This window comes from Pelobates fuscus, chromosome 6, assembly GCF_036172605.1.
Source record: "Pelobates fuscus isolate aPelFus1 chromosome 6, aPelFus1.pri, whole genome shotgun sequence".
Taxonomy (NCBI): domain Eukaryota; kingdom Metazoa; phylum Chordata; class Amphibia; order Anura; family Pelobatidae; genus Pelobates; species Pelobates fuscus.
In genome coordinates this window covers 61273747-61301261 of record NC_086322.1, presented here as the reverse complement: position 1 = coordinate 61301261, position 27515 = coordinate 61273747, and the positions used below count along the sequence as shown (strand labels likewise).

The following is a 27515-nucleotide window of genomic DNA, read 5'->3' as shown; positions in this document are numbered from 1 at the left end:
ATCTAGATACGTTGAATTCATTATATGCAAATCTGTTTTATTCAATGTTCTTTAGGTTGTGGTCAAAACCAAGACTGAGTATGAACGGGATCATAAGAAAGGCAAATTCCGCACTCCCAAAATTGCCGAATTTACCATCAGCATCAGTGAAGGAGTGTCGGAAAGATTCAAGGTAAGAAGCCCTAAACACACCGTCCGATTGTTATCTGACCCCAGTGCCCTGTTGTAGGTTATTAACAAGGAACACAAGGTAGCTTAATCCAGGTATAAATAGAATCTCTAAAGGGGTTAATTAGCAATGTGTTCTGAAAGTGGAGCGATTTCTGTGATGGCCTGTAGAATGTTCCTTCTTACTGCCCCACATTTAGAACTTTCCTCCAAAGGATTGCATTTGGTTTAATTTGCACCACTGAAATGTTTCTGCCTTTTGGAGAGACTTAGAGATTCTTTACAATTTTATTATGAGTTTAGACTGTACTGAGAAAAAGTTCATTGATATGTTAAAGGTACACTGTAACTGCTTCATCTAATTTAAGTTTTTATAGTGTCTGAAGTCCTTTTTATTAATTTAAAATAAAAAGTAAGTGAGGAAAAAAAAGCATTACAGGTAGAGCTAGTGCAAACATTCTGCTACTCACATTTGAGGATCATATAAAGTACAAACGTTTCAGGTCTGTGACCCTTTCTCAGTTGTAACAATGTTTCATATTTTTTATATTCCTCAGTCAATGTGAGTAGCACAGTCTGTGCACACTCTCTATACCTGTACCACTCTTTCCTGATTTTTCTCTTGATTTTGTCTAATTTACTGCTGTGGGAACAACCGTCGTGTAGGATTAATAGCTGCTTGGCACTAATGTATTTTATTTTTTTATTGTGTTTTTTAAAATTTTTATTTTGTTTTGGTACTGCAGTAATCTATCCTTTTCATATTTGCTTTTTTTATTTTTTTATTAAATCCTTTTTTATGTTTTAATAATAAACGAGTCTCCAGCAGCCCATCCATCCCCTCAGTGCTGCTTGGGCTAATTAAGTATTAATTTGAGCAGGCTGAAAGTGGTCAGCTGACACTCTCAGCCAATTACAGCAAACATTGTTGGTGTGTTATGGTATGGCTAGAAGGAAATAATCTCTGCCTTAGCCATACCTTCTGGGGATAGACTGTGGGCGGCCAGGGACACTCATTCAGAGCTAAATTGCTTGAAAATGGATTAATACGTAATGGAAAAACAGCGCCTTAGGACATCAGGCACTATAACCAATTAAATGAGATTAAATGGTTTTAGTGCCTACACTGTCCCTTTAAAAGCAATGATTCACGGTCTCAGTCTGGGTACCTCCCTTCTGAGGATTACGCCTATCTACTGCTCCCTTTCTGCAGTTAGAGAGTAGTAGATAGGCTTCCAATGGTCTGAAGTATTCATTACTAGAAATGATTTTGAGGTGTACTATTGTCCTGCCCCCTTTCTCCGTCAATGGTAACTTCCTGCTCTGTGTTTCTTTAGAAGTGGCCAAGATTTAATATAGCTTGGCTGTGTGCAGTTGCATCCATGGGTATGCGGGGTTTGTATTAGATTTGATAGAGTTGGGGGAATACAGTGAAGGAGTGTGTGAGTAGGTGATGTGTTAATCTCTGCATGCTTATAGATTAATCTATCAATACGAAGAGAGATTTAGAGTAATGGGTAATTACAATAGTTACTCTGGTTATACAGAGATGTGAGAATTGCTGGACTAGCTTAGTGGAGAGCTTGTGTCAAGATTAATTTGTTTTGCAAGGCTGTTGGCAGACTAATGTATATAAATCAGTCAGATGAAATTGAAAAGAAACCAACGGGCAGTATAGATACTGCAATATCCTAATTTATTTGCACAGAACGCATGAATGCAGGTTTACAAAGAAAGGGTAAAAAAAAAAAAACTCTGCATACGTTGACAAGTGCTCAGGACAGTTGTAATACGTGGCAAAAGTTCAAAGCTAAAAAATAAATTCATAATTTTAACAAATATTAATTCCTCCAGTGATTTAATCCAGATTATGAACATGAAACGGTTACTTTGACCAGGGCCGGATTGGGAAAAAAAATATTTGCACATTTAAAGGCAGATCATCCCAGTAGGAGGGAGAAGGGATGAACAGGTGGTATGTCATATCATCAACAAAGTGGAGCACGTCAACTCAAGTTGAGCATGTTTGTTTGCTGTCTCTAAGGCTTCTCATGTGCAGAGGCCTGCTGAAGAGCTCTCACATGAGAACAATGCCCTTTCTTTGTGTTACCCAGAACAAGCAAACTTAATGACACACTTGCGCTGTGTTTGCGGATAAGTTGTCTCTGGTATCCTTATAAGTGGGATAAGTGTGTGTATAAAGGAGTCTGTAGTGTACTATGGGTGGCTTGGTACGTAGTGTATGTTTTTACACTGGCTGTAAATTGTGCTAGGTGCTGTAGAGATTGTGTGTGTGTGTGTGTGTAGTGTGGCTGTGCGCATGTAAGTGTATCTAGGGGCTGTAGCGTGTGTGTGTATAGGGGCTTTTTTGTGTGTATGTACAGGTTCTGTAATTTGTCTGTCGACTCTGTAGGGTGTATTGTTTGTATTGTTTGTATTTTCCCTAAAGTAGTGTGTTTGTGTAGTGTTTGTGTGTTGGAGGGCTGTAGAGAGTTGGATGGGGGCTTTAGTGTATATGTACAAAGGCTAGTGGTGTGTGTGTGTGTGGTGGTGGTGGCGGCGGTGGCGGGGGGGGGGGGGGGGGGAGCTATAGTGTGTAAGGGGATATAGGATTCAGGATGCAAAAAATATTAAGTGATTATATAAACAGTGTGCCTCATGGCCATCCGAGCCTGACTCCAACCAAAATCTGTGCCAATTTGAAAAAATAATTTTCCTGCAGCCTTATCCTCCTCTTGTGTTGTCACTCCCTTTTACTGCAGGGGGATGGATGTCCAAGAGAACTAGCATAGGGGAGTACTTGGGCGGCATTGGGGTGTGTGTGCTGCCATTGACAGTCTGTCATCAGAATGATATCCATGCTGACAACATGAACAATATGCACAGATGTAGCATTAGCCGGCCTGGAAGTCTCATACTATGCTGGTTAATGACCCTGCCAGAGGTGGAATTACTCCTCCAGCAGCAAGCAATGTGTTTTTTTTTCCCCCCAGTATTTTCAGCATTGCAAACTTAAAGGGACACTGTAGGCAGCACCCAGACCACTTCAGCCTATTAAAGTGGTCTGGGTGCCAACTCCCATCACCCTTAACCCTGCAAGTGTAATTATCGCAGTTTTTATAAACTGCATTAATTACCTTGCTGGGTTAAAGGACCACTATAGTGCCAGGAAAACAAACTCGTTTTCCTGGCACTATTGGGTCTTTAGCTCCCCCCACCCTCCACGTCCCACTCCTGCTGGGCTGAAGGGGTTAAACACTTACCTTTCTCCAGCGCCGAGCTCCCTCGGCGCTGAGGAACTCTCTTCCCTCAGCCAACGTCAGAGCCGAGCGGGCATTCAAACAGTCCATAGGGAAGCATTTTTCAATGCTTTTCTATGGACGTCCAGCGTCTTCTCACTGATTTTCACAGTGAGAAGTGCGGAAGCGCCTCTAGCGGCTGTCAGTGAGGGTGGGAGGCACTCCAGGATTCTACAGTGCCAGGAAAATGGGTTTGTTTTCCTAGCACTAGAGAATTCCTTTAAATGCTGTACATACAGACTCCAGTGATATCAAGTAGTCTTGTTCCTTGAAGTGGTCATAGTACTTAGAGTAACCCTTTAAAATAAAATGATTTATAATTTCTAGGGCACATTTCTTTCATCGGGTGACTACATCCATGTTTATTTTATATGTACATTCCAGAATAATCAGGTTTGCGTTATAAAATTGGGGATTAAACATAATGTACTGCTATTTAAAGCTAATCGCTGATTAAATGTTATTTGCCCATAAATAATCGTAAGGGACTTGAACCTTAACAATCTCCCTAAGGAAGACTTTTGTAGCAAGCAGAAACTCCTTGATCAGGGGAGGTCTAGCAACAATTGGCCGGGGGCAATTACAAACAAGAGCATTGCATTCATCTCAACTGAGTCCATGTTAAAGGCAGGCCATGCCAAACTAATGTACCAAGCTGTCACACAATTTATTTCTGAAGTTTACCAAGTCAAGAGTTCTCATCTTGGATCCACATAATACACAGAGCATGATTGTATAAGTATTCACCCCGTTATATGTTCCTAGATTTTGTAGTGTTACAACCTGGAACTAAAATTAACTTTATTGGGATATTGACCAATTAGTCCACATAGCATATCTGATACTTTTTGTTGGTGCTTCTTTATTTAAAAAAAATAAATAAAAATTATTATGACTTCAAATGAATTTAACAAAATATGTTAAACTTCCCCCACATTCATCCTTTGGGGTATTAAAAAAAAAAAAAAATAAAAAAAAAAATCACACCAATGAGAATAAAAGTGTGATAGTTGGTCAGATTTAAAATATATAGCATTTATAGTCTGTTTTGTTGATGACTTGTCTTGAGAAAGTTGTTTGACAAAATGTATAGACTATACTTGCTATATGTTCTATAATCCTACCTGCTGTAGATATATATTTTCTTCTCATTGCTGTGTATTTGTTTTTTGTTAAAATTTTTTTTTACAGAAGTAGTATCTCCTACATACACATTGTTACAGAAGTAGTATCTCCTACATACACATTGTTACAGAAGTAGTATCTCCTACATACACATTGTTACAGAAGTAGGATCTCCTACATACACATTGTTACAGAAGTAGTATCTCCTACATACACATTGTTACAGAAGTAGGATCTCCTACATACACATTGTTACAGAAGTAGGATCTCCTACATACACATTGTTACAGAAGTAGGATCTCCTACATACACATTGTTACAGAAGTAGGATCTCCTACATACACATTGTTACAGAAGTAGGATCTCCTACATACACATTGTTAAAGAAGTAGGATCTCCTACATACACATTGTTACAGAAGTAGGATCTCCTACATACACATTGTTACAGAAGTAGGATCTCCTACATACACATTGTTACAGAAGTAGGATCTCCTACATACACATTGTCACAGAAGTAGGATCTCCTACATACACATTGTCACAGAAGTAGGATCTCCTACATACACATTGTCACAGAAGTAGGATCTCCTACATACACATTGTCACAGAAGTAGGATCTCCTACATACACATTGTCACAGAAGTAGGATCTCCTACATACACATTGTCACAGAAGTAGGATCTCCTACATACACATTGTTACCGAAGTAGGATCTCCTACATACACATTGTCACAGAAGTAGGATCTCCTACATACACATTGTTACCGAAGTAGGATCTCCTACATACACATTGTTACCGAAGTAGGATCTCCTACATACACATTGTTACCGAAGTAGGATCTCCTACATACACATTGTTACCGAAGTAGGATCTCCTACATACACATTGTTACCGAAGTAGGATCTCCTACATACACATTGTTACCGAAGTAGGATCTCCTACATACACATTGTTACCGAAGTAGGATCTCCTACATACACATTGTTACCGAAGTAGGATCTCCTACATACACATTGTTACCGAAGTAGGATCTCCTACATACACATTGTTACCGAAGTAGGATCTCCTACATACACATTGTTACCGAAGTAGGATCTCCTACATACACATTGTTACCGAAGTAGGATCTCCTACATACACATTGTTACCGAAGTAGGATCTCCTACATACACATTGTTACCGAAGTAGGATCTCCTACATACACATTGTTACCGAAGTAGGATCTCCTACATACACATTGTTACCGAAGTAGGATCTCCTACATACACATTGTTACCGAAGTAGGATCTCCTACATACACATTGTTACCGAAGTAGGATCTCCTACATACACATTGTTACCGAAGTAGGATCTCCTACATACACATTGTCACCGAAGTAGGATCTCCTACATACACATTGTCACCGAAGTAGGATCTCCTACATACACATTGTCACCGAAGTAGGATCTCCTACATACACATTGTCACCGAAGTAGGATCTCCTACATACACATTGTCACCGAAGTAGGATCTCCTACATACACATTGTCACCGAAGTAGGATCTCCTACATACACATTGTCACCGAAGTAGGATCTCCTACATACACATTGTCACCGAAGTAGGATCTCCTACATACACATTGTCACCGAAGTAGGATCTCCTACATACACATTGTCACCGAAGTAGGATCTCCTACATACACATTGTCACCGAAGTAGGATCTCCTACATACACATTGTCACCGAAGTAGGATCTCCTACATACACATTGTCACCGAAGTAGGATCTCCTACATACACATTGTCACCGAAGTAGGATCTCCTACATACACATTGTCACCGAAGTAGGATCTCCTACATACACATTGTCACCGAAGTAGGATCTCCTACATACACATTGTCACCGAAGTAGGATCTCCTACATACACATTGTCACCGAAGTAGGATCTCCTACATACACATTGTCACCGAAGTAGGATCTCCTACATACACATTGTCACCGAAGTAGGATCTCCTACATACACATTGTCACCGAAGTAGGATCTCCTACATACACATTGTCACCGAAGTAGGATCTCCTACATACACATTGTCACCGAAGTAGGATCTCCTACATACACATTGTCACCGAAGTAGGATCTCCTACATACACATTGTCACCGAAGTAGGATCTCCTACATACACATTGTCACCGAAGTAGGATCTCCTACATACACATTGTCACCGAAGTAGGATCTCCTACATACACATTGTCACCGAAGTAGGATCTCCTACATACACATTGTCACCGAAGTAGGATCTCCTACATACACATTGTCACCGAAGTAGGATCTCCTACATACACATTGTCACCGAAGTAGGATCTCCTACATACACATTGTCACCGAAGTAGGATCTCCTACATACACATTGTCACCGAAGTAGGATCTCCTACATACACATTGTCACCGAAGTAGGATCTCCTACATACACATTGTCACCGAAGTAGGATCTCCTACATACACATTGTCACCGAAGTAGGATCTCCTACATACACATTGTCACCGAAGTAGGATCTCCTACATACACATTGTCACCGAAGTAGGATCTCCTACATACACATTGTCACCGAAGTAGGATCTCCTACATACACATTGTCACCGAAGTAGGATCTCCTACATACACATTGTCACCGAAGTAGGATCTCCTACATACACATTGTCACCGAAGTAGGATCTCCTACATACACATTGTCACCGAAGTAGGATCTCCTACATACACATTGTCACCGAAGTAGGATCTCCTACATACACATTGTCACCGAAGTAGGATCTCCTACATACACATTGTCACCGAAGTAGGATCTCCTACATACACATTGTCACCGAAGTAGGATCTCCTACATACACATTGTCACCGAAGTAGGATCTCCTACATACACATTGTCACCGAAGTAGGATCTCCTACATACACATTGTCACCGAAGTAGGATCTCCTACATACACATTGTCACCGAAGTAGGATCTCCTACATACACATTGTCACCGAAGTAGGATCTCCTACATACACATTGTCACCGAAGTAGGATCTCCTACATACACATTGTCACCGAAGTAGGATCTCCTACATACACATTGTCACCGAAGTAGGATCTCCTACATACACATTGTCACCGAAGTAGGATCTCCTACATACACATTGTCACCGAAGTAGGATCTCCTACATACACATTGTCACCGAAGTAGGATCTCCTACATACACATTGTCACCGAAGTAGGATCTCCTACATACACATTGTCACCGAAGTAGGATCTCCTACATACACATTGTCACCGAAGTAGGATCTCCTACATACACATTGTCACCGAAGTAGGATCTCCTACATACACATTGTCACCGAAGTAGGATCTCCTACATACACATTGTCACCGAAGTAGGATCTCCTACATACACATTGTCACCGAAGTAGGATCTCCTACATACACATTGTCACCGAAGTAGGATCTCCTACATACACATTGTCACCGAAGTAGGATCTCCTACATACACATTGTCACCGAAGTAGGATCTCCTACATACACATTGTCACCGAAGTAGGATCTCCTACATACACATTGTCACCGAAGTAGGATCTCCTACATACACATTGTCACCGAAGTAGGATCTCCTACATACACATTGTCACCGAAGTAGGATCTCCTACATACACATTGTCACCGAAGTAGGATCTCCTACATACACATTGTCACCGAAGTAGGATCTCCTACATACACATTGTCACCGAAGTAGGATCTCCTACATACACATTGTCACCGAAGTAGGATCTCCTACATACACATTGTCACCGAAGTAGGATCTCCTACATACACATTGTCACCGAAGTAGGATCTCCTACATACACATTGTCACCGAAGTAGGATCTCCTACATACACATTGTCACCGAAGTAGGATCTCCTACATACACATTGTCACCGAAGTAGGATCTCCTACATACACATTGTCACCGAAGTAGGATCTCCTACATACACATTGTCACCGAAGTAGGATCTCCTACATACACATTGTCACCGAAGTAGGATCTCCTACATACACATTGTCACCGAAGTAGGATCTCCTACATACACATTGTCACCGAAGTAGGATCTCCTACATACACATTGTCACCGAAGTAGGATCTCCTACATACACATTGTCACCGAAGTAGGATCTCCTACATACACATTGTCACCGAAGTAGGATCTCCTACATACACATTGTCACCGAAGTAGGATCTCCTACATACACATTGTCACCGAAGTAGGATCTCCTACATACACATTGTCACCGAAGTAGGATCTCCTACATATGCTCTGGTGCGACCAAATGCCTTCAAACTTCACATAATTGCACCTGTGTGCATATATGTACATATAAAGTTATTTTTAAACAGCAATCGGGTTAGATTATATAAAAAACATCTGTGGGGGAGGGAAGTGCATACGAAGGCAAGCACTGTACAATGTCTTGGTAAAATTGCCACCAAATATACGGATGATTTAAATATTTTTTTTTATTCAGAACGTTATTAAATAAGTTATGCTAAAACATGAAATGCATATGTAATTTATTTAAAGTGGTCATGGTGCTTGGAGTCTATGGGTGCTGAGATCCTGCATCACTGTTCTACAGTTTCGTCATCATTTATTGAGGATGCTCGGTCCTCTCCATCCTGGCCCTTAGTTGTGTTATGACAGAGGCAGAGTTATGCTCCAGTCCACCCTGTACCAATTCATACCAGGTATTGCTGGTAGTGTTAAGTTTATCGTGTTCATCTGATGCTCTCAGACCATCATTGCCTGCTACGTGTGGCAGGGCATTAGGTTCCAGTTTATGCCATGTTTTAATTGGAGGCTGCAGGATGCTAAATGGTCAGTAGACCGTTTAACACTGATGCACCAGAATCATTCGCTTGCAATTTCCCTAGAATACTGTAATTTTACCATCCGCACATTTGCATAAGACAGGTGTGTTTTCAAATCTGTGCAGGTGTCTATTTCACATCGATTCTAAAAGTAGAACTATATATGTAAGTTTATCGTTCCATCCCCTCCCATTTCATCTGCTAGTCATGAGCATCTGTCCCAAAGCACAGCACTGAGTTTCTCTGCCCTCTTGGGACTATGGAAATGATGTAACCAAACTGCGGGAATTGGTTACAGGCTGTCTCCTGATTTTGCATGTGTAATCTGGAATTAATTGGCGATCTCTCTCTCTCTGTTGGAATATTGATGTGGACGGTCAGAGTGGAATCATCACTACATGCTTCATTCCGATTTTTAAAGGGGAACTCACCGCTTTATTTTTGTTTTGGTGGGATAACTGACAGCTCAGTGTGTTTAACATTGTGTAGTTTGCAGATTGATTGCGAAGAAAAAATAAACATCAGTTGGAATAATTTCTGAAATATTTAGCATTTCTGTCCTTTCACTTATTTTCTGGTTCCTTTTTCCATTTCTTTGGCATTTCCTGAAGGTTCAAAATGTGAGTTCAGGCAAAAAAAAAAAAAAAAACACTGTTCATCATCAAACAGGGCTTGGTATATATAGACTGAAAGCAGCTGTGTTATGATGCTATGATTTTTTAAATGTTATCTTTATAATGCAGAAAGGGTGACTTTGGGTCCAAGAGTGTTCTTTTAAACTAGTTATTTTTAACATACTTTAATTTTCTACACGCTTTTATTTTTTAATGTCCATCATCTGAATCCTCACTGTACAATCTGTCATGTTTTACATCTAATATATTGGAGCTGATGCTACGTGTTTGTTTATTTATTTATTTTCCTCTTCATGCATGTCTCTGTGGGATTGCAATAGATCTGCAGTGTTGCTAAGATGTGTTGCTTAGTAACCACAGCATCACCGTTTTTCTTTACTTCTTTCTATCACTCCAGTTTGCTAGATAAAGAAGTCCATAAACCAATGCTCCATTTAAGAATTTTATTTATTTTTCACTACCTTTGTGGAGTTATTTATTAAAGACCGGAATGGCTCGGCACAGCAGTCCACACTCCCAGTTGTGAGGAGAATATGGATGGTTGATGCTGGTTCATAAATATGGTAATTAAAAGGGGTGTCTCGATCTGCCTCCTGGGTTCTTGTTAATTACAAAGTATTGTGTTTGCTGCTTTTGTTGATTGCAAGAGAGAGACCTAAAGAGAATGTTTTTTACACATAGGCAAATATTTGCCCTTAATTAAGATGATGTGTTTAACATTGACTCAATCCCTCTATGCTGAATAGCTTTTAGGATATTTTTTTGTATATTTTGGTGTCAAAACCCAGAATCGCTTCAGCTATGTAGGGCAGACTGTCAACAAAATGTATGAGCACATTGGTGTGCATAAAGTTGCTGGTCAGAGGAGAGCTACTTTACTAATGTTACAGATAGTTGCAAAGAAACCGACTAGTATGAAAAACAGCGTTTTTTTTTTAAGCCTGACAGGGTCCTATGTTTCAAAGAGGCTAGTTAGATCACAGTTGAATATAAGATAAATGGCCATATTACCGGACTTATGAGTGTCAGGACTTAACGCTTGGGCAGGAACAGAAGCTTTGAATTCAGATTCAGGCCAAGCAGGGCCGGTGCAAGGATTTTTGCCGCCCTAGGCAAAAAAAAATTTGCCGCCCCCCCCCCATATGTCCTGCCCACCATGTGACATCACAATGCCCCGCCCATATGCTCTGCCATATGGGCCAACGCCAGTCTTCACAAAGGGTCTTTTATCTGAAAAGACAGTGTGTTTACATTAAAAAGCCTACAGGCACAGGCTATAGACACCAGAACCACTACATTATGCTGTAGTGCTTCTGGTGACTATAGTATCCATTTAATGTGAGGTAAATTAGAAATGAGTGCCACTAATAATATATTGGATTGCCTACTTACCACCAGATGAGGACAAGAGGCTGATGATGGGCTCAGTCTGGCTCCACAGGTCTGGTGTAGAAGAGGCTCTCTGGAGACTGTTTTTAACAGTGCTCACAATAATTAACGAACAGGAAGCAGATCCATTTTTTAGGGCCCCTTACACAGCTCAAGGTCTGGGCCCCCAGGGGGCATACGCCTACAATTCGCCTACAAGACCTTCCCATACTCCCCCCACCCCCTTAGTGGTAATCTCCCCCCCTTAGTGGTCCTTACCCTCCTCCCCTCTCCTTAGTAGTCCTCCCTCCTTACACCCCTTTGATGGTCCTTCCCCCCCTTAGTGGTCCTCCCTCTCCTAAACCCCTAGTGGACCTCCCCTCCTCCTCCCTCAGTGGTCCTTACCTCCCCACCCCCGTTCCCCCTGTGTTCCTTCACCCCCCTCCCCCAGTGGTCCTGACTCACGCCTCCCCCAGTGGTCCTGACTCACGCCTCCCCAAGTGGTCCTTACCCTCCCCTCCCCTAGTGGTCCTTACTTCCCCCTCCCCTCCCCTAGTGGTCCTTACCCTCCCCTCCCCTAGTGGTCCTTACCCCCCTCCCCTCCCCTAGTGGTCCTTACCCCCCTCCCCTCCCCTAGTGGTCCTTACCCCCCTCCCCTCCCCTAGTGGTCCTTACCCCCCTCCCCTCCCCTAGTGGTCCTTACCCCCCTCCCCTCCCCTAGTGGTCCTTACCCTCCCCTCCCCTCCCCTAGTGGTCCTTACCCTCCCCTCCCCTAGTGGTCCTTACCCTCCCCTCCCCTAGTGGTCCTTACCCTCCCCTCCCCTAGTGGTCCTTACCCTCCCCTCCCCTAGTGGTCCTTACCCTCCCCTCCCCTAGTGGTCCTTATCCCCCCTCACCCTCCCCTCCCCTCCCCTAGTGGTCCTTATCCCCCCTCACCCTCCCCTCCCCTAGTGGTCCTTATCCCCCCTCACCCTCCCTCCCCTAGTGGTCCTTATCCCCCCTCTCCCTCCCTCCCCTAGTGGTCCTTATCCCCCCTCTCCCTCCCTCCACTAGTGGTCCTTATCCCCCCTCTCCCTCCCTCCACTAGTGGTCCTTATCCCCCCTCTCCCTCCCTCCACTAGTGGTCCTTATCCCCCCTCTCCCTCCCTCCACTAGTGGTCCTTATCCCCCCTCTCCCTCCCTCCACTAGTGGTCCTTATCCCCCCTCTCCCTCCCTCCCCTAGTGGTCCTTATCCCCCCTCTCCCTCCCTCCCCTAGTGGTCCTTATCCCCCCTCTCCCTCCCTCCCCTAGTGGTCCTTATCCCCCCTCTCCCTCCCTCCCCTAGTGGTCCTTACCCCCCCTCCCTCCCATGGTGGTCCTTACCCCCCCTCCCTCCCCTAGTGGTCCTTATCCACCCCTCCCTCCCCTAGTGGTCCTTATCCACCCCCTCCCTCCCCTAGTGGTCCTTATCCACCCCCTCCCTCCCCTAGTGGTCCTTATCCACCCCCTCCCTCCCCTAGTGGTCCTTATCCACCCCCTCCCTCCCCTAGTGGTCCTTATCCACCCCCTCCCTCCCCTAGTGGTCCTTATCCACCCCCTCCCTCCCCTAGTGGTCCTTATCCACCCCCTCCCTCCCCTAGTGGTCCTTATCCACCCCCTCCCTCCCCTAGTGGTCCTTATCCACCCCCTCCCTCCCCTAGTGGTCCTTATCCACCCCCTCCCTCCCCTAGTGGTCCTTATCCACCCCCTCCCTCCCCTAGTGGTCCTTATCCACCCCCTCCCTCCCCTAGTGGTCCTTATCCACCCCCTCCCTCCCCTAGTGGTCCTTATCCACCCCCTCCCTCCCCTAGTGGTCCTTATCCACCCCCTCCCTCCCCTAGTGGTCCTTATCCACCCCCTCCCTCCCCTAGTGGTCCTTATCCACCCCCTCCCTCCCCTAGTGGTCCTTATCCACCCCCTCCCTCCCCTAGTGGTCCTTATCCACCCCCTCCCTCCCCTAGTGGTCCTTATCCACCCCCTCCCTCCCCTAGTGGTCCTTATCCACCCCCTCCCTCCCCTAGTGGTCCTTATCCACCCCCTCCCTCCCCTAGTGGTCCTTATCCACCCCCTCCCTCCCCTAGTGGTCCTTATCCACCCCCTCCCTCCCCTAGTGGTCCTTATCCACCCCCTCCCTCCCCTAGTGGTCCTTATCCACCCCCTCCCTCCCCTAGTGGTCCTTATCCACCCCCTCCCTCCCCTAGTGGTCCTTATCCACCCCCTCCCTCCCCTAGTGGTCCTTATCCACCCCCTCCCTCCCCTAGTGGTCCTTATCCACCCCCTCCCTCCCCTAGTGGTCCTTATCCACCCCCTCCCTCCCCTAGTGGTCCTTATCCACCCCCTCCCTCCCCTAGTGGTCCTTATCCACCCCCTCCCTCCCCTAGTGGTCCTTATCCACCCCCTCCCTCCCCTAGTGGTCCTTATCCACCCCCTCCCTCCCCTAGTGGTCCTTATCCACCCCCTCCCTCCCCTAGTGGTCCTTATCCACCCCCTCCCTCCCCTAGTGGTCCTTATCCACCCCCTCCCTCCCCTAGTGGTCCTTATCCACCCCCTCCCTCCCCTAGTGGTCCTTATCCACCCCCTCCCTCCCCTAGTGGTCCTTATCCACCCCCTCCCTCCCCTAGTGGTCCTTATCCACCCCCTCCCTCCCCTAGTGGTCCTTATCCACCCCCTCCCTCCCCTAGTGGTCCTTATCCACCCCCTCCCTCCCCTAGTGGTCCTTATCCACCCCCTCCCTCCCCTAGTGGTCCTTATCCACCCCCTCCCTCCCCTAGTGGTCCTTATCCACCCCCTCCCTCCCCTAGTGGTCCTTATCCACCCCCTCCCTCCCCTAGTGGTCCTTATCCACCCCCTCCCTCCCCTAGTGGTCCTTATCCACCCCCTCCCTCCCCTAGTGGTCCTTATCCACCCCCTCCCTCCCCTAGTGGTCCTTATCCACCCCCTCCCTCCCCTAGTGGTCCTTACCCCCACCCCCGTCCCACCCCCTCCCTCCCCTAGTGGTCCTTACCCTCCCCTCTGCCCATGTAGCGTGGCCGGGTGGCGCGGAACGCGGGACAGGAACCTCTGTTTCCTGTACCCGGCCGCCGGCGGAATGACAGGAAGCGCTCACTGAGTCCCGCGTTGTGCGCCGCCCGGCCACGCTACATGGAGAGACCGGCAGGAGGGAGCGCTCTGCGCTTCCCTCCTGCCGGTCACTCAAACCCGGTTGCCCTCACACAGCAGTGCTGCGCCGCCTGAGGCTTGTAAAATCGCTCAGGCGGCGCAGCATGAGGAGCCACACCGGGCACAGGGTGTGCCTAGGTCGCCTTACAGGTGGCGCCGGCCCTGAGGCCAAGTAAGCTACACCACTTAGGACTAGGGAGGTAAGGTGCACAAGATGCAGAATAAGCCAAACATTAGCTCTGGAACTCCAGGTCAGGGATGTAGCTGGGTCTGATACATTTAATACACATGGGGAGAGGAACATAGCCGGGTCTGGGTCGGATAAGCAGTATAAAGTGCTTAAAGTCATGTGAAACAACACAAGGGCACTGGTCCAAAGAGAACAGATGTTTATAATTGGACAAATGCAGGTGCACTGCATCAAACTATGGAAACACAAAGGATAGAAAGGTGCAACGGTCACAGTTCGTGTCATTTCAGGTTCATTCAGAACCAGAATAATTCAACCACAACGTAGTGAAAATTAATTTTTGTGTTGATATTGCTGGGATCGCAGCTGAATTAACAATACTGTGTCAATATTGGAGAGTGGTCTTAAAAACTGGGATCATGGCTGAATTGATGCGGAAGTGTCACAAGCACTTGTGACTGACCTTATTTTAACCCCCCAAATAACCACCCACTGTATGAGATCCATCTCTTAGAAAATTAGTGGATTGTAGAGATGTCTGCCATCTTTGGACTCATCGGCCAAGGTTGTCCGTGTTTTAGAAAAGGGATATTATGTTGGCTTAGAAATTTAGAATCTATGAAGTTCCCAGTTGCTTCAGGTCCCAAAACAGCTTGAGTGGTAAATAGTTTTGGTAGCCTTAGACCTACATATTCCCAGTGGCAGTCAAATCAAGAAAGTATTTCATATTTTGTAATGAAGTGAAGAATCTCGTACTTTCAATTTAGGTTCATTCCATTTTGATTTGATTTGAAGAGTTTAGATTCTATTGAAACGAAGACCTCCACATCTCAAAAGAAAAAGGGTTTTCAATTCCATTGCAAGTCTACAAGAACATTCTCTCTTTATTCAATAAGACAAGACATGGGTGTTTTGGGTCTTCTAACCGTATCATTTCCAACAGTAAGGTGGGCCAAGTCAAGAGTGATACCTGTTCAGGCATTCTCAAATCTTGTAACAGGACAGGAGATATAGATAAAATCCTGAAGATTTCAACCAGTACAAAAACACAGATGGCATCATGGAAACCAAAGCTTTCCCGGTGAAGACCTTTCATTTCTCCCTGTACTCTGGAAGACCATTACCCCAGATGCCTCAGCCACCAGTCTGGGAGCGAAATGAAATCTGTTATTAGTGACCGGGTATGATCTTAGAAGAAAACCATTAGTCCTCAATTTGTAGACTGCTAAAGGCAGTACTCAAAAATATAAAATCTTTTCAGAAGCAGTTTCAAAATGGTCCAGAATTACTTGGACAATTAGTTTTTGCTTGCTATAACCTCAGCCAAAAGAAGTAGAGCTTATAGGTAATCTATCCAATAGCAAGGTAAAAAAAATAAAGGTAAATTTTAAATTTTCAGTTTTATGAACATTAGTTAATCTTGTAGAACCAGTCCAGATCTGCATTTATGTTTACAGTACAAACATATATTCTTACAAAATCCTGTGATATTACATAAAATTACTTAAAGTTGCGCAGTAGCATGCTAAAAGAGTGATATTTATCACCTATTGGGAAAGAGCCTATTAACTCATTATAGACGAACACAGATTTACAAATGGGCTGGGATCGTGAGTCATAACTAGGGACTGTTCCTGGAAATCTGTGACCATTAACAAGTATGACTCATTAGTTAAATAGCATTTACAGGTCTGCTGTTTCCTGTAAAATAATAAATACAATTTATTGGTCATAATGGCTTGTTATAGGATGACATCTTGGTGTCCTATGTTATTTCGGTAAATGGGCATCCATGATGTCAATGCTATCTTACTCGGCGATCATTTAATGCATTAGAGATTTCATCAAATGTGTTCTTTAAGACTGAGAACAGGACCGTGTAATACTAGGAAATGGAGAATTCTGTTTAGTCTGTAATGTTAATGTAAACGGTGATTCTGTGTGTTTAATGCACAGCCTTGCTAGAGGTAGCATGTGTCCCAGCTATAGAGGGAGAATCTAGTTTTTTGACAAAATAATATTCGTGTTTGTAATGAAGACAACATAGTCTGGGCCTGGTTCATCTCGGAGATATGTTTACTGTTCAGGGATAGATCTTGTGAATAAGACCGCTACTAAGTTTTTTTTTTTTTTTTTTTTTTTTACCAAGTGAGTTATACTGCTGTGATATATATATATATATATATATATATATATATATATATATATATATATATATATATATATAATGCTATTGCAGAAGAATAGATTCTGCAGTATATGATCTCTGTGATAATGCAATATGCTTGCTTTTTTAAAACAAAGTATAGCTATACAGTAGTTAGAAATTGTTTGTGAAAATTGTAGCTCAACTTTAAGAGTGCATATGGACACATTGCCTGGTAAAGGAAATGTATTTATTGAAGAAAGACTTTCTGTCAAGTTTGTGGTGATCAACAGCTGGTGTTGTTGTAATAATTCCCCTTGCTGTCAGAGTATTATTCAAAATATTACTCTGCATACATAATATATTGGGAAATAGCTAGTATTTGTGACATTCTATTTGGAATCTGATCTGTTCCTCTGGTTGTGACTTCCCATATTCATCAAAGTTTTCTGTAAATTAGTAGCCTGCAGTTCTTTGGTCATGAACGAAGATCTACAATATTAAAAAGTATCTTCCTTAAAGTCTCTCTGCTTCTGTAAGGTTTTGCTTACTCAATTTTTTATTTTTATTTTTTTTTAATCCTAACATTGACATCTTTACGTTAGGGACATTTAAATTTTCTCTTATCGCAGTAAATGCAATTGAAGCATTTCCTGGGGTGCAGAGGGCAGTATAGGTATTTTTGGTGTTGCTGGTATTACCAACATCTTCTCAAGATGTGCTGTGTGCTTGTGGAGCCTTTTCATTCCTTGTATCCATGTAACTGCAATTGGGCCTTTCTCCCATGGTGTCACGTGAGCACAGCATTGTGGGATTATATCATGATTACTATGATCTTGTATTGTGTGCCAGACTAGCATAGTGCTATCCAACAGACCGCTTGCTAGGCTCATCACCCATGGTGGCCCATGGCTACCAGTCATTCGTACAAAAAAAATGGCATGCATGCATCAGTATTCCTGAATGTCCCTTCTTTAGTACAACATTATCAAAAAGTTACCTTTCAATTACTTGAAGTATTGAGGAGTTGACAGATGTAGGTATATTCCTTTGTATAAATCGATGTACAAAAGGATTTGGTTGCACGTTACCTTGGACCTGAGGCTTGACCTTGATCATTCTTGTGGCAGCAGTTATGTATTGACAGCTATATAATTGATTTGGCTACAAGGGAGGGGATCATGCTCTGCTTCAGTATGTCATAGTACATGTTGGCATTCATGATTCCCTCAATGAACTGTAGCTCCCCAGTGCCGGCAGCACTCATGCAGGCCCAGACCATGACAATCCCACCACCATGCTTGACTGTAGGCAAGACACAAGTCTTTGTACTCTTCACCTGGTTGCCGCCACACACTTGACACCATCTGAACCAAATAAGTTTATCTTCCAGTAATCCATGTCCTTAGTCTACTTGTCTTCAGCAAACTGTGGGCTGGACGACAGCCATACAGACCAATTTGATGCAGTGTGTGGCGTGTAGTCTGAGCTATGGCAGGCTGACAGACCCCTTCAACCTCTGCAGCAATGCTGGCAGCACTCATATGTCTATTTCCCAAAGACAACCTCTGGATATGATGCTGAGCATCTGCACTCAGCTTCTTTGGTCGACCATGGTGAGGCCTGTTTAGAGTGGAACATGTCCCGTGAAACCGCTGTATGGTCTTGCCCACCATGCTGCAGCTCAGTTTCAGGCATCTCTATGTAGAGTACTGTGCCATGTTGAACTTCCAGTGACCAGTATCCGAGAGTGTGAGAGCGATAACACCACATTTAATGCACCTGCTCCCCATTCACACCTGAGACCTTGTAACACTAACAAATCGCATGACACCAGGGAGGGAAAATGGCTAATTGTGCCCAATGTGGACATTTCAACTTAGGGGTGTACTCACTTTTGTTGCCAACGGTTTAGACATTAATGGCTGTGTGTTATTTTTAGGGGACAGCAAATTTGCACTGTTATACAGGCTGTACACTTACTACTTTACATTGTAGCAGAGTGTCATTTCTTCAGTGTTGTAATATGAAAAGATATAATAAAATATTTACAAAAATGTGAGGGGTGTACTCACTTTTGTGAGATACTGTATATATCACCAACTTATTCCGCAGTGTTTTACAATACTATGGAGGGGGGGATTTTAACAATAAATGAAACCAGTACAAAATGTTACATGAACAATAGATTGATGTAGACCCTGCTCAAACGAGTTTACAATCTGGAGGAGGTAGGGTATAAAAACACAACAGAAAGGCCAGTGTGGGAGATGGTAATTAAATGACCGGGATGGAAGGTGAGAGTGGAGTGTGAACCCACTGAGAGGTTAATGAAATAACATTTACTCTTGGAGACCATAGGCTGTTCTGAAGAGATGGGGTTTGAGGGACTTGAATAATAGGGGAGAGTCTGATGAAAGTAGGCAGACTGTTCCAAAGGAGTGGAACCACCTGTGAGAAGTCTTCTAAGCAAAAGTTGGCACCACAGGTACGAGCAGAGGGCAGGAGAAAGTCACTGGCAGTGCGGAGTGACCAAGTAGGGGCAAATCTATGACTTAGTAGATATATATATAGTGTGCGTAGAGTTGTGTAGAGCTTTATAATCTAGATTAAATTCAATCCTATACGGTACGGGAAGCCAGTGTAAGGCTTAAAAGAAGGATGAGGTGTGAAAGGAGTGACTGAAGAGAAAATCAGGCTGGCAGGAGCATTCGTTATGGACTAAAGTGGGGCTGCACAGTGTCTGGGGGGACCAATTAGGAGAGATTGACACTAATCCATACGAAAAATAACACGTACAAGCGCCTTGGTGGAATCTTGCATAAGAAACGGGCATATTTGTGCAATGTATTTAAGGTGGAATTGGCAGGATTTGGCATTCGACTAGATGTTTGGTATAAATGCGAGACCAGAATCAAAGATCACACCAAGGCAGTGAGCTTGCAAGGATGGGCTGATGCACATACCATCAACTTGCTATTGAAAATGCTGTTTACTGTACGCACTTATGTTTATTTGCTAAACTGTGAATGGGAATTGACTAGGGACTTAAAATCCTAGGCCACATCATTTTACATTCCCTAGTAAATTCCAGATTAATTGGTTTGTAAATAATGCTTCTAAAATGCCATGTGTTTGTAAAAAAATTATTAAAATAAAAACAAAACAAAGTTGTTAGACATTCCAAGCTGAAACTGAGCCATATTCTAATGCAGACCCAGACTGGCCCATGGGGCAAATTGGACAAACGCCTGGTAGGGGCAGGGGAGAAAAAAAAAGTATCTCCCTGCAGGGCCAGTGCTGCCTGAATGCTGGCAGAGAGATTGTGCTCTGACTGGCCATCTCCCTCATCATAGGCCAGACAGAAGTTATGAAGGGGGTCCCTCTCTTTCACAGCGCGGGCCCATTGCGCGCACTCTGCATGTTCCAACACAGGTAGGGGGAATAATGGAGAGCAGTTTAAAGATAAATAGATAATACTTTAGTTAATTTTTTTTTTTTAATGTCCCCCTGTAACACTATGCAGCCCATCTACCTCCTATCACACCCTGCAGCTCCAGTCCCCCCACACGCTACATCCCCGTATGCCCCTACACCCCTATCCCCACAACAAACACTAAAACTCCTAAACACGCAAACACACTACACTGCAAACTGTCCCATCCACAGACACACCGTCTGCAAGCGGCTTCCCCTTCCACACAAAGCCTACAAGCAGCATCCCAGCCACAAGATTCATTTCTATTTGCATCACTACAAGCCAGTTCCCCACGTACACATAACACCACAGCCTACAACTTCACAAGCAGTCTAGAAATGCAGGAGCTCTTCAGAAGGGCTCTGCGCATGGACTCCCCTGAGGGGCATCAAACTGGCATACCCTGTTTGCGAGTTGTGCATGTTGCATTGGTGATAACACAACATGCCCCCTCTTTCCCTGCCCCAGCTATAGGGCTGATATACATTTAAATGTGCAGGCCAAACTTTTGTCCCTTTCTGACCCTGTTCTAAGGTGCAAGATTTTCTGGGAGTCCAATTTTAAAAGGTCTCTCTTATGTCTCATTAGCCAGTCCTAACACCAGTAATTGAAGTTAGCTTTTACAATGGGCCTCCCCTGCTTTAAACACTGAGCAGTGCTGATGTTTATACACCATAGTGTCCAGACTACAAAATTAACCTCCAACAAACACAACATTGTGCATGGTTTTATAGTTGCAAATCCAGGGTAGAGTTACTGGAGACCAAGGCAAATATATGCCCAGCCAACAGCAGAGACTGAATGAATGACCATGGCCACCAAAAGTTCATGCCTGTCTATCATCTGTATATGGGTGTAGATATTTGCAATTGCGCATATGTATGAATCTGTGTATGTGTGAGTCTAAATGTAGATTTGTCACTGTATCCGTGTTTGTGTTTGTTTCTGCAAATGTATGTGTCCTTTTTTCTAAATATAAAATCTGAAGCAATATCCAGCGGTAGTGTCTCCCCTGAACCCACCCTTGTATTTTACTTTTTTTTTTTTTATATAATATAGGTATATTCATAGCATTCCTTATTTATTGCTAGTTTAAATCCTAAAAAACAAAAAAACAACAAACCTCAAAAAACTTATTTTATTTTTTCCATATATCGTTTTTTATTAAAGTAAACAGGATAGCATCATGCAATATATCCAGCTGATAGTGTTAGGTACATAGTTGCTTAATAATACACAGTAACAGTTTGACATGGTCTACCTGCCCATTCCGTACTGCACATTTGCTTTGGTATATTTTATCAGCATGGACTGTCGTAGCATCTAATTTTACAGAATATTGGGTAACCGGGAAGCAGGAAGGAGATTGGGGCTGGTCGGAGGGTAGTGTTTTTCAGCCCTTCACATTTATTTATTTATAAAATATTTTACCAGGAAAGATACATTGAGATTTCTCTCGTTTTCAAGTACACACACACAAAAAAGCGATTTCTGTGTGGGAGTAGAAAAATCTGCTATTTAAATAAACATTTATCACAGATTTTCCCCTGCAATGCTTTCATTCTTTGCTTTCACGATGCTAGTCATCTGAGCTTGCTCTTACCTGGTCTCTCTCCAAGGCAAGTCCACTCATCTGAATGCAATTAGCTTTCCTAGACATATAATGGGGTAAGTCCATCAGACTAGTTCAGTGGAAGACATGTTTTGTTTTTGCTCAAAGTGTTACCATGGCAATGGGCCGATGTCTATTCCCTTCCTCTATGTTGGGCGGGGCTGCTAAAATTAAATTGTGCTCTCGTGGTTGTGATCAGAAGAAGTTTAAATCATCTGCATTCAATTATAAATGCAGGGCGCCAAAACACCATAGAACTCTATTAAAGTAATAAATAAATTCAAGAAAGAACCAAGAGATTGCTGTTGCTTTAAACCAAAAAGAATGCAGGCTTTAAAGGAGAGAATATAAAAACATATATCACTATAGTACAATAATGAAAAATAGCTAATAAACCTCATATAAAGTCCACAAAATAAATATAATTAGTTATAATAATAATAACCCGGAAAAAATCCTGATTACAAAGTCCAAATAAAGCGTCCAGCAAATCTGCAGTAATATAGCACAAGTGTAACTCCACTGCTTGTGAAGACCACACAGAGTATAGTGACCCCAATGACAGATTATAATATACTTTACAAAGAAAGTTACAATAATATAACATATATTGTAAAGCAAGTCAGTACAGAGAAAACCGGTTGCCCGATTGTATCAGAATTTGCTCCAAGTGGAAAAATAGAAATGATGTCATTGTAAAACTTTTCAGTATTTTATTCCAAAATATCTAAAAACACTCCCATTAGTGTTTTTAGAGCAGAGTGTGAGCAGAAAACAAGCAGCAAAAAAGATGGGCTGAAAAGCATATAGGGTAACCTGTTAGTCCGACCCTGTAGATGGATGGGATCTGTGGGAGTTGTACTCCGTACTGTGTCCTGGTCGCCTCTCACTCAGAGGTGCTCCCTAAGATCTGTCAGATCGATCTCCGGTGTAAATCCGAAGCCTGGTTGTTGACTGCAACACAGGCTATACTGCCGCGTGAGCTTCAAGAGTCCAATGACTATAAATGTCTTCCGTGTTTCGTAGGGATCCTGCCCCCACTTCATCAGAGACTTGTAGAAAATAAGAGGCTGCAGGGGGCATATTAATGTAAAAACGGCATGTTGGATACAACGAGCAATTAGATTAAATCTGATCAGTCAAACATATGTTGAACAAGCATGTTAAGGCGAGCAGAAAACCAATCAAAAGGCCAAAAATTTATAACAAATAAGATTAAAAACGAGCAAAAAGTTATACACAACGGTTAAAATACATGAATAGAACCACAACACATGTATTGAAGGATATATATATCTAGATAACAAAAATACAATACAGAACGTGCATAATTGGGTAAAAAAAAATAATTCTTCTCAGTATTACCAATGCTAAAAATAAGAATGGAAAGATTGTGAATGTGGATCCTTGGTGGTAATGAACTCTGAATCCCCATGCATAAATACAAGTTACATGCTTGTAGGGTACTGTTATAAGTTAAAGTAACATGGGGAATCGATAAAAGGAAAGAAATGAGAAAGGAAAAGAAAATTGAACAAACTTTTTTTTTTTTTTTTTAACCAAACTTTTTTTTTAATAAATAAGAGAAAATAATAAGAAATATATAAATAAAAATAGAAGTAAAATAAAATTGAAAATAATTATAAATAATTTTTACTTCTATTTTCATTTATATTTATTACACACACACACACACACACACACACACACACACACACACACGTGGTGGAGAGCTGTTTTAATATTTACATTTGATATTTTTAAAAAAGTGTGTGTGTGTGTGTGTGTATATATGTGTGTGTGTATATATATATATATATTGTTCAAGTAGAGATTGTAGCCGTCTTAGTCCAGTGATGTAGATGTAAGGTTCTCCCGAAGGTTTGTCATTAACAAATTCTGTTAGTCCAATAAAAAGGGTATTACAAGATACGTATTTTATCTGTTTTTTACATAAAATATGTATACATAAATCCTAAATTGACGAATCCCAGCATTAGAAGTGTCCATCCAGCCACCGAACCAATCTATGTTGATAAATCTGCTGTGGTTGACACTGATTGGGAACTTCATTCTATGGTTGTGTGTAAGAACCTCCAGCTCTTCCTTGCATGGAATTAATGAGTGTCTTCCTTTTTTTCATAGGTTACCATCCTTGTCCTGTTCGCCTTGGCTTTTCTAGCTTGCGTTGTGTTCCTGGTAGTCTATAAGGTCTACAAGTATGACCACGCCTGTCCTGAAGGATTTGTTTTGAAGGTAAGAACAAAAAAAACTACATTTCAAATGAAAAGTTCTAACACGTGTTACTTCTGTTTGGTTTTTATAGTGCATACCTGATACAAAATGAACTCAATGGATTAAACTTTACTGAGACCGGAAACTAGCAAAGATTTGTATACAGAATACCAGAAAACATCACATTAAAGGGTCATTATAAGCATTCTAGCCATTACAGCATATCTCTGGGTGTCCCCACTCACCTTTTTTTCTCAAAACATTTCCAAGCAGTTTGTAAAAAAAAATCAAGGCTTTTGATTGCAGTTCAGATAATGCAGAAGTTTCAATTCACTGTATTTTACATGGCAAAAAGAGGTAGCTAATGCTGAGGCAAGGAGCCCTGTTTTTGTGTCCTGACTTTTGTCGAAATGGGTCTTAAAATTTTGTCTGTTAACCATAGAGACCTGCAGAAAAAGTTAAAATTGTTGGGATTTCAAAGTGAATTTAAAATGTAAGGCCAAAGTTGCCACACTGGACGATTAGCTGACTTTCTACTTTGTCCTTAAATTTGAAATTCACCTTAAATTCCTGGCAATTCACCCTAGTAAATAACTCCGAACATGTGTACGTTCTTTTCTAAGTATGTGCTCTGGCTGCAGCTCCACCTATTGATGTTTGTCAACTGATGTTGCTTATCTAACAATATCTTTACTAGCTGAATTCCCTCACCTTTTTCTACATAGTGGAGACCTCTAACAAGGTTATTTAGTAAAATGGAACTTGGTGGATATCAAAGTCAATTTAAACCAAAATACCCAATTTGCAAAAGGTCAGGTATGTTTTCAGTTTAGCAAAAGCCTTGTTTTTAGTTTATTGAATTGGGCTGCCCAGAAAACCCAGGAGTGGGACGGTATGCCAGGCTGATAGACTGCCTCCTGGCTGCCCCCTATGTATTGAACCATAGAGTGCTGCTGAAGCAATCTCTACATAGTCCAAGTATCTGCCACACAGTGCATCATATGATGCAGAACACCAGGGAACAAAATCCATAAAATAGGGACTGTCCCTTCAAAAGCGGACAGTTTTTTTTTTTTTCTTTTTTATAATGTATTTTGGCCTAAAATTTTAATTTCCCTTTGGATGAGCGTGAGTGAACATAAATGAGACCGCAGTCTTTAAGAATGTGCCTTACCAGAAGGCCCAAGCTTGGCTTTTATGTATGTCTAAAAATAAGAACATTTATGTTAGTAGCAGATGTTGTTTACTTGATATTGTGTTATTAGGAAATATGGAGCTAAATTCAAGAAATAAATTGTGTGGAAATGCCACACATGAACTGTACACACCCCAAGTATATAATCTGGATCATGGACAGAATTTATATTCTACGATGAAGAAAGGAGAGTTGTTTTGAAGGATTATCTAGTCTTCCTTCTGTACCATTTAGAGAGAAAAATAATAAGCTTAATAAAGAGGAAATAAGATAAAAACCTAAAACTGCCAATGGAATGACCGTGTCCTGCAGACTTAAACAAAACTTGCATTTTCAGTTGAATTTGGGAAAACCTCTCGAAGCATTTGTTGTGTTGAGCTATTTCAGTTGATTTTGCTTGATTTATTTATTGCAAACCACTGTGTAAATTTTGACATCAAACCTGATTTCCAAAGGAGGTTGATTCCGTTTGATTACAACTGTACGTGGCATTAACTCTGTGACCCATTCTGCTTTTGTCCGTATGTTAATATGTACGAACATTTTGTGAAAACCCTTCATTACACAATTCCCATCCTCATGATCTCCACTGTACCGAAGAAGGCAGAGATGTTACAGTCCTATCACCATGGCACTGACTTGTAATATTTGTCTGTTGCAACCACTGACTACCCAATGAAATGGTATTGGCATCCATTTTTGGGTCTGACCCAGGTGTAAAGAACCACAGTCCTGTATGTTGCCCAGTACTTGGTATGTAGACATATGATACAATGAGTACTGTTTACTTAAAAAAAAAAAAAATTAAAAAAAATCAGATACATTTTGTGACTGTATAAAAAAGGTTATTTTGAGTTTGGTATATTTTTGCACTTAGAAACTTGGAACTTTAGAGATTTAATCTACCATAAGGGCACAACTCGGAGATCTAAGCCAAGGTTGTTTTTTTTTTTTGAAAGTCTGTCTGTTTTATCTTGGAAGCTGAGACTACTTCTTTCATCATTGTACGGAATCAGTCAAAGTCCAAGCTGCTAATCTCTACATTTTGAAGTTAGCTGCGATAGGCAGATTGTTTACTGCTAAATTTTTGGAATCAGTGAGCAAAACCGTATGTATGTGAAGTTTTCATTCCGGTGGTAAAGGGGATGTTTTACCAATGTGACACAAATGGTTATGGCTGAATGCATTTTGGAGAAATTATTTGGACAATATGATTGTCCTATAGAAGATTCATTGAGGGTTTCGAGCATGTGATTCTTTTAAGGTAAAAAAAAAAAAAAAGACCCCATTACTAGTAACTTTTCTTTCCATTTCTTAGTTTCTCTAGGCAAAGTGGGTCAGTCCGTGAAAAGGCAATGTTTACATTGAAAAGCCTGCAGGGACAGCCTATAGACACCAAAACCAATAAATCAAACTGTAGTTGTTCTGGTGACTGTAGTGTCCCTTTAATTTTACAGGGACCACACACGGTATTTGTAGTGCATGCAAGAACACTCACTGGAGTGCTGATATTTGCAGAATTGTAGATGAATCCTTCCCTCCCGATCTTTCTGTATATAATTTTTTTTTTCCTTTAAATCTTCCGGTACCTTTTTTAAGATAAGAGAGGGTCTTTTCCCAACAATTTGCATGGAAAGTTGAAGCCAAGTAGATCAAGGAAAGGTTCTTTGTAATTCAGAAGATTTCCTATTGGCTTTTCAGGAGTTTATACCTGGTAAAGGAGCACCTGCTGGCTAAGATCATCAATTCTGATCATCTCAGAAAAAGGGGCGGGGTCTTTGAATCTGTGCATCTCAATGGGAAAGTTCAGCATCTCCATGCAGAGACTCAGGAAGCACCTCTAGTGGCTGTCTGAGTAAGTGCCACTGGAGGTATCTCTACGCAGCAATGTCTCTGAAAAGGCAGTGATTACATTAAAATGCCCGCAGGGACGGACAATACTCACCAAAACTACAATAAGCTGCTTTTGTTCTGGTGATATGATGTCCCTTTAAATTGTTTCACCACCTTTCTTTGTATACA

At 42.2% G+C, this 27515-nt stretch overlaps 1 protein-coding gene across 1 annotated transcript in view; it reads left to right on the top strand.

Annotated features, from left to right (window-relative positions):
• The window catches only part of NSG1 (neuronal vesicle trafficking associated 1), a 64349-nt gene that overhangs the window by 7261 nt on the left and 29573 nt on the right, over window positions 1-27515 (top strand). Inside the window, exons 3-4 of the mRNA XM_063457773.1 lie at window positions 56-172; window positions 24209-24319. Of these exons, the coding sequence (XP_063313843.1) occupies window positions 56-172; window positions 24209-24319 (228 nt within the window). The remainder of the gene's footprint in view (window positions 1-55; window positions 173-24208; window positions 24320-27515) is intronic.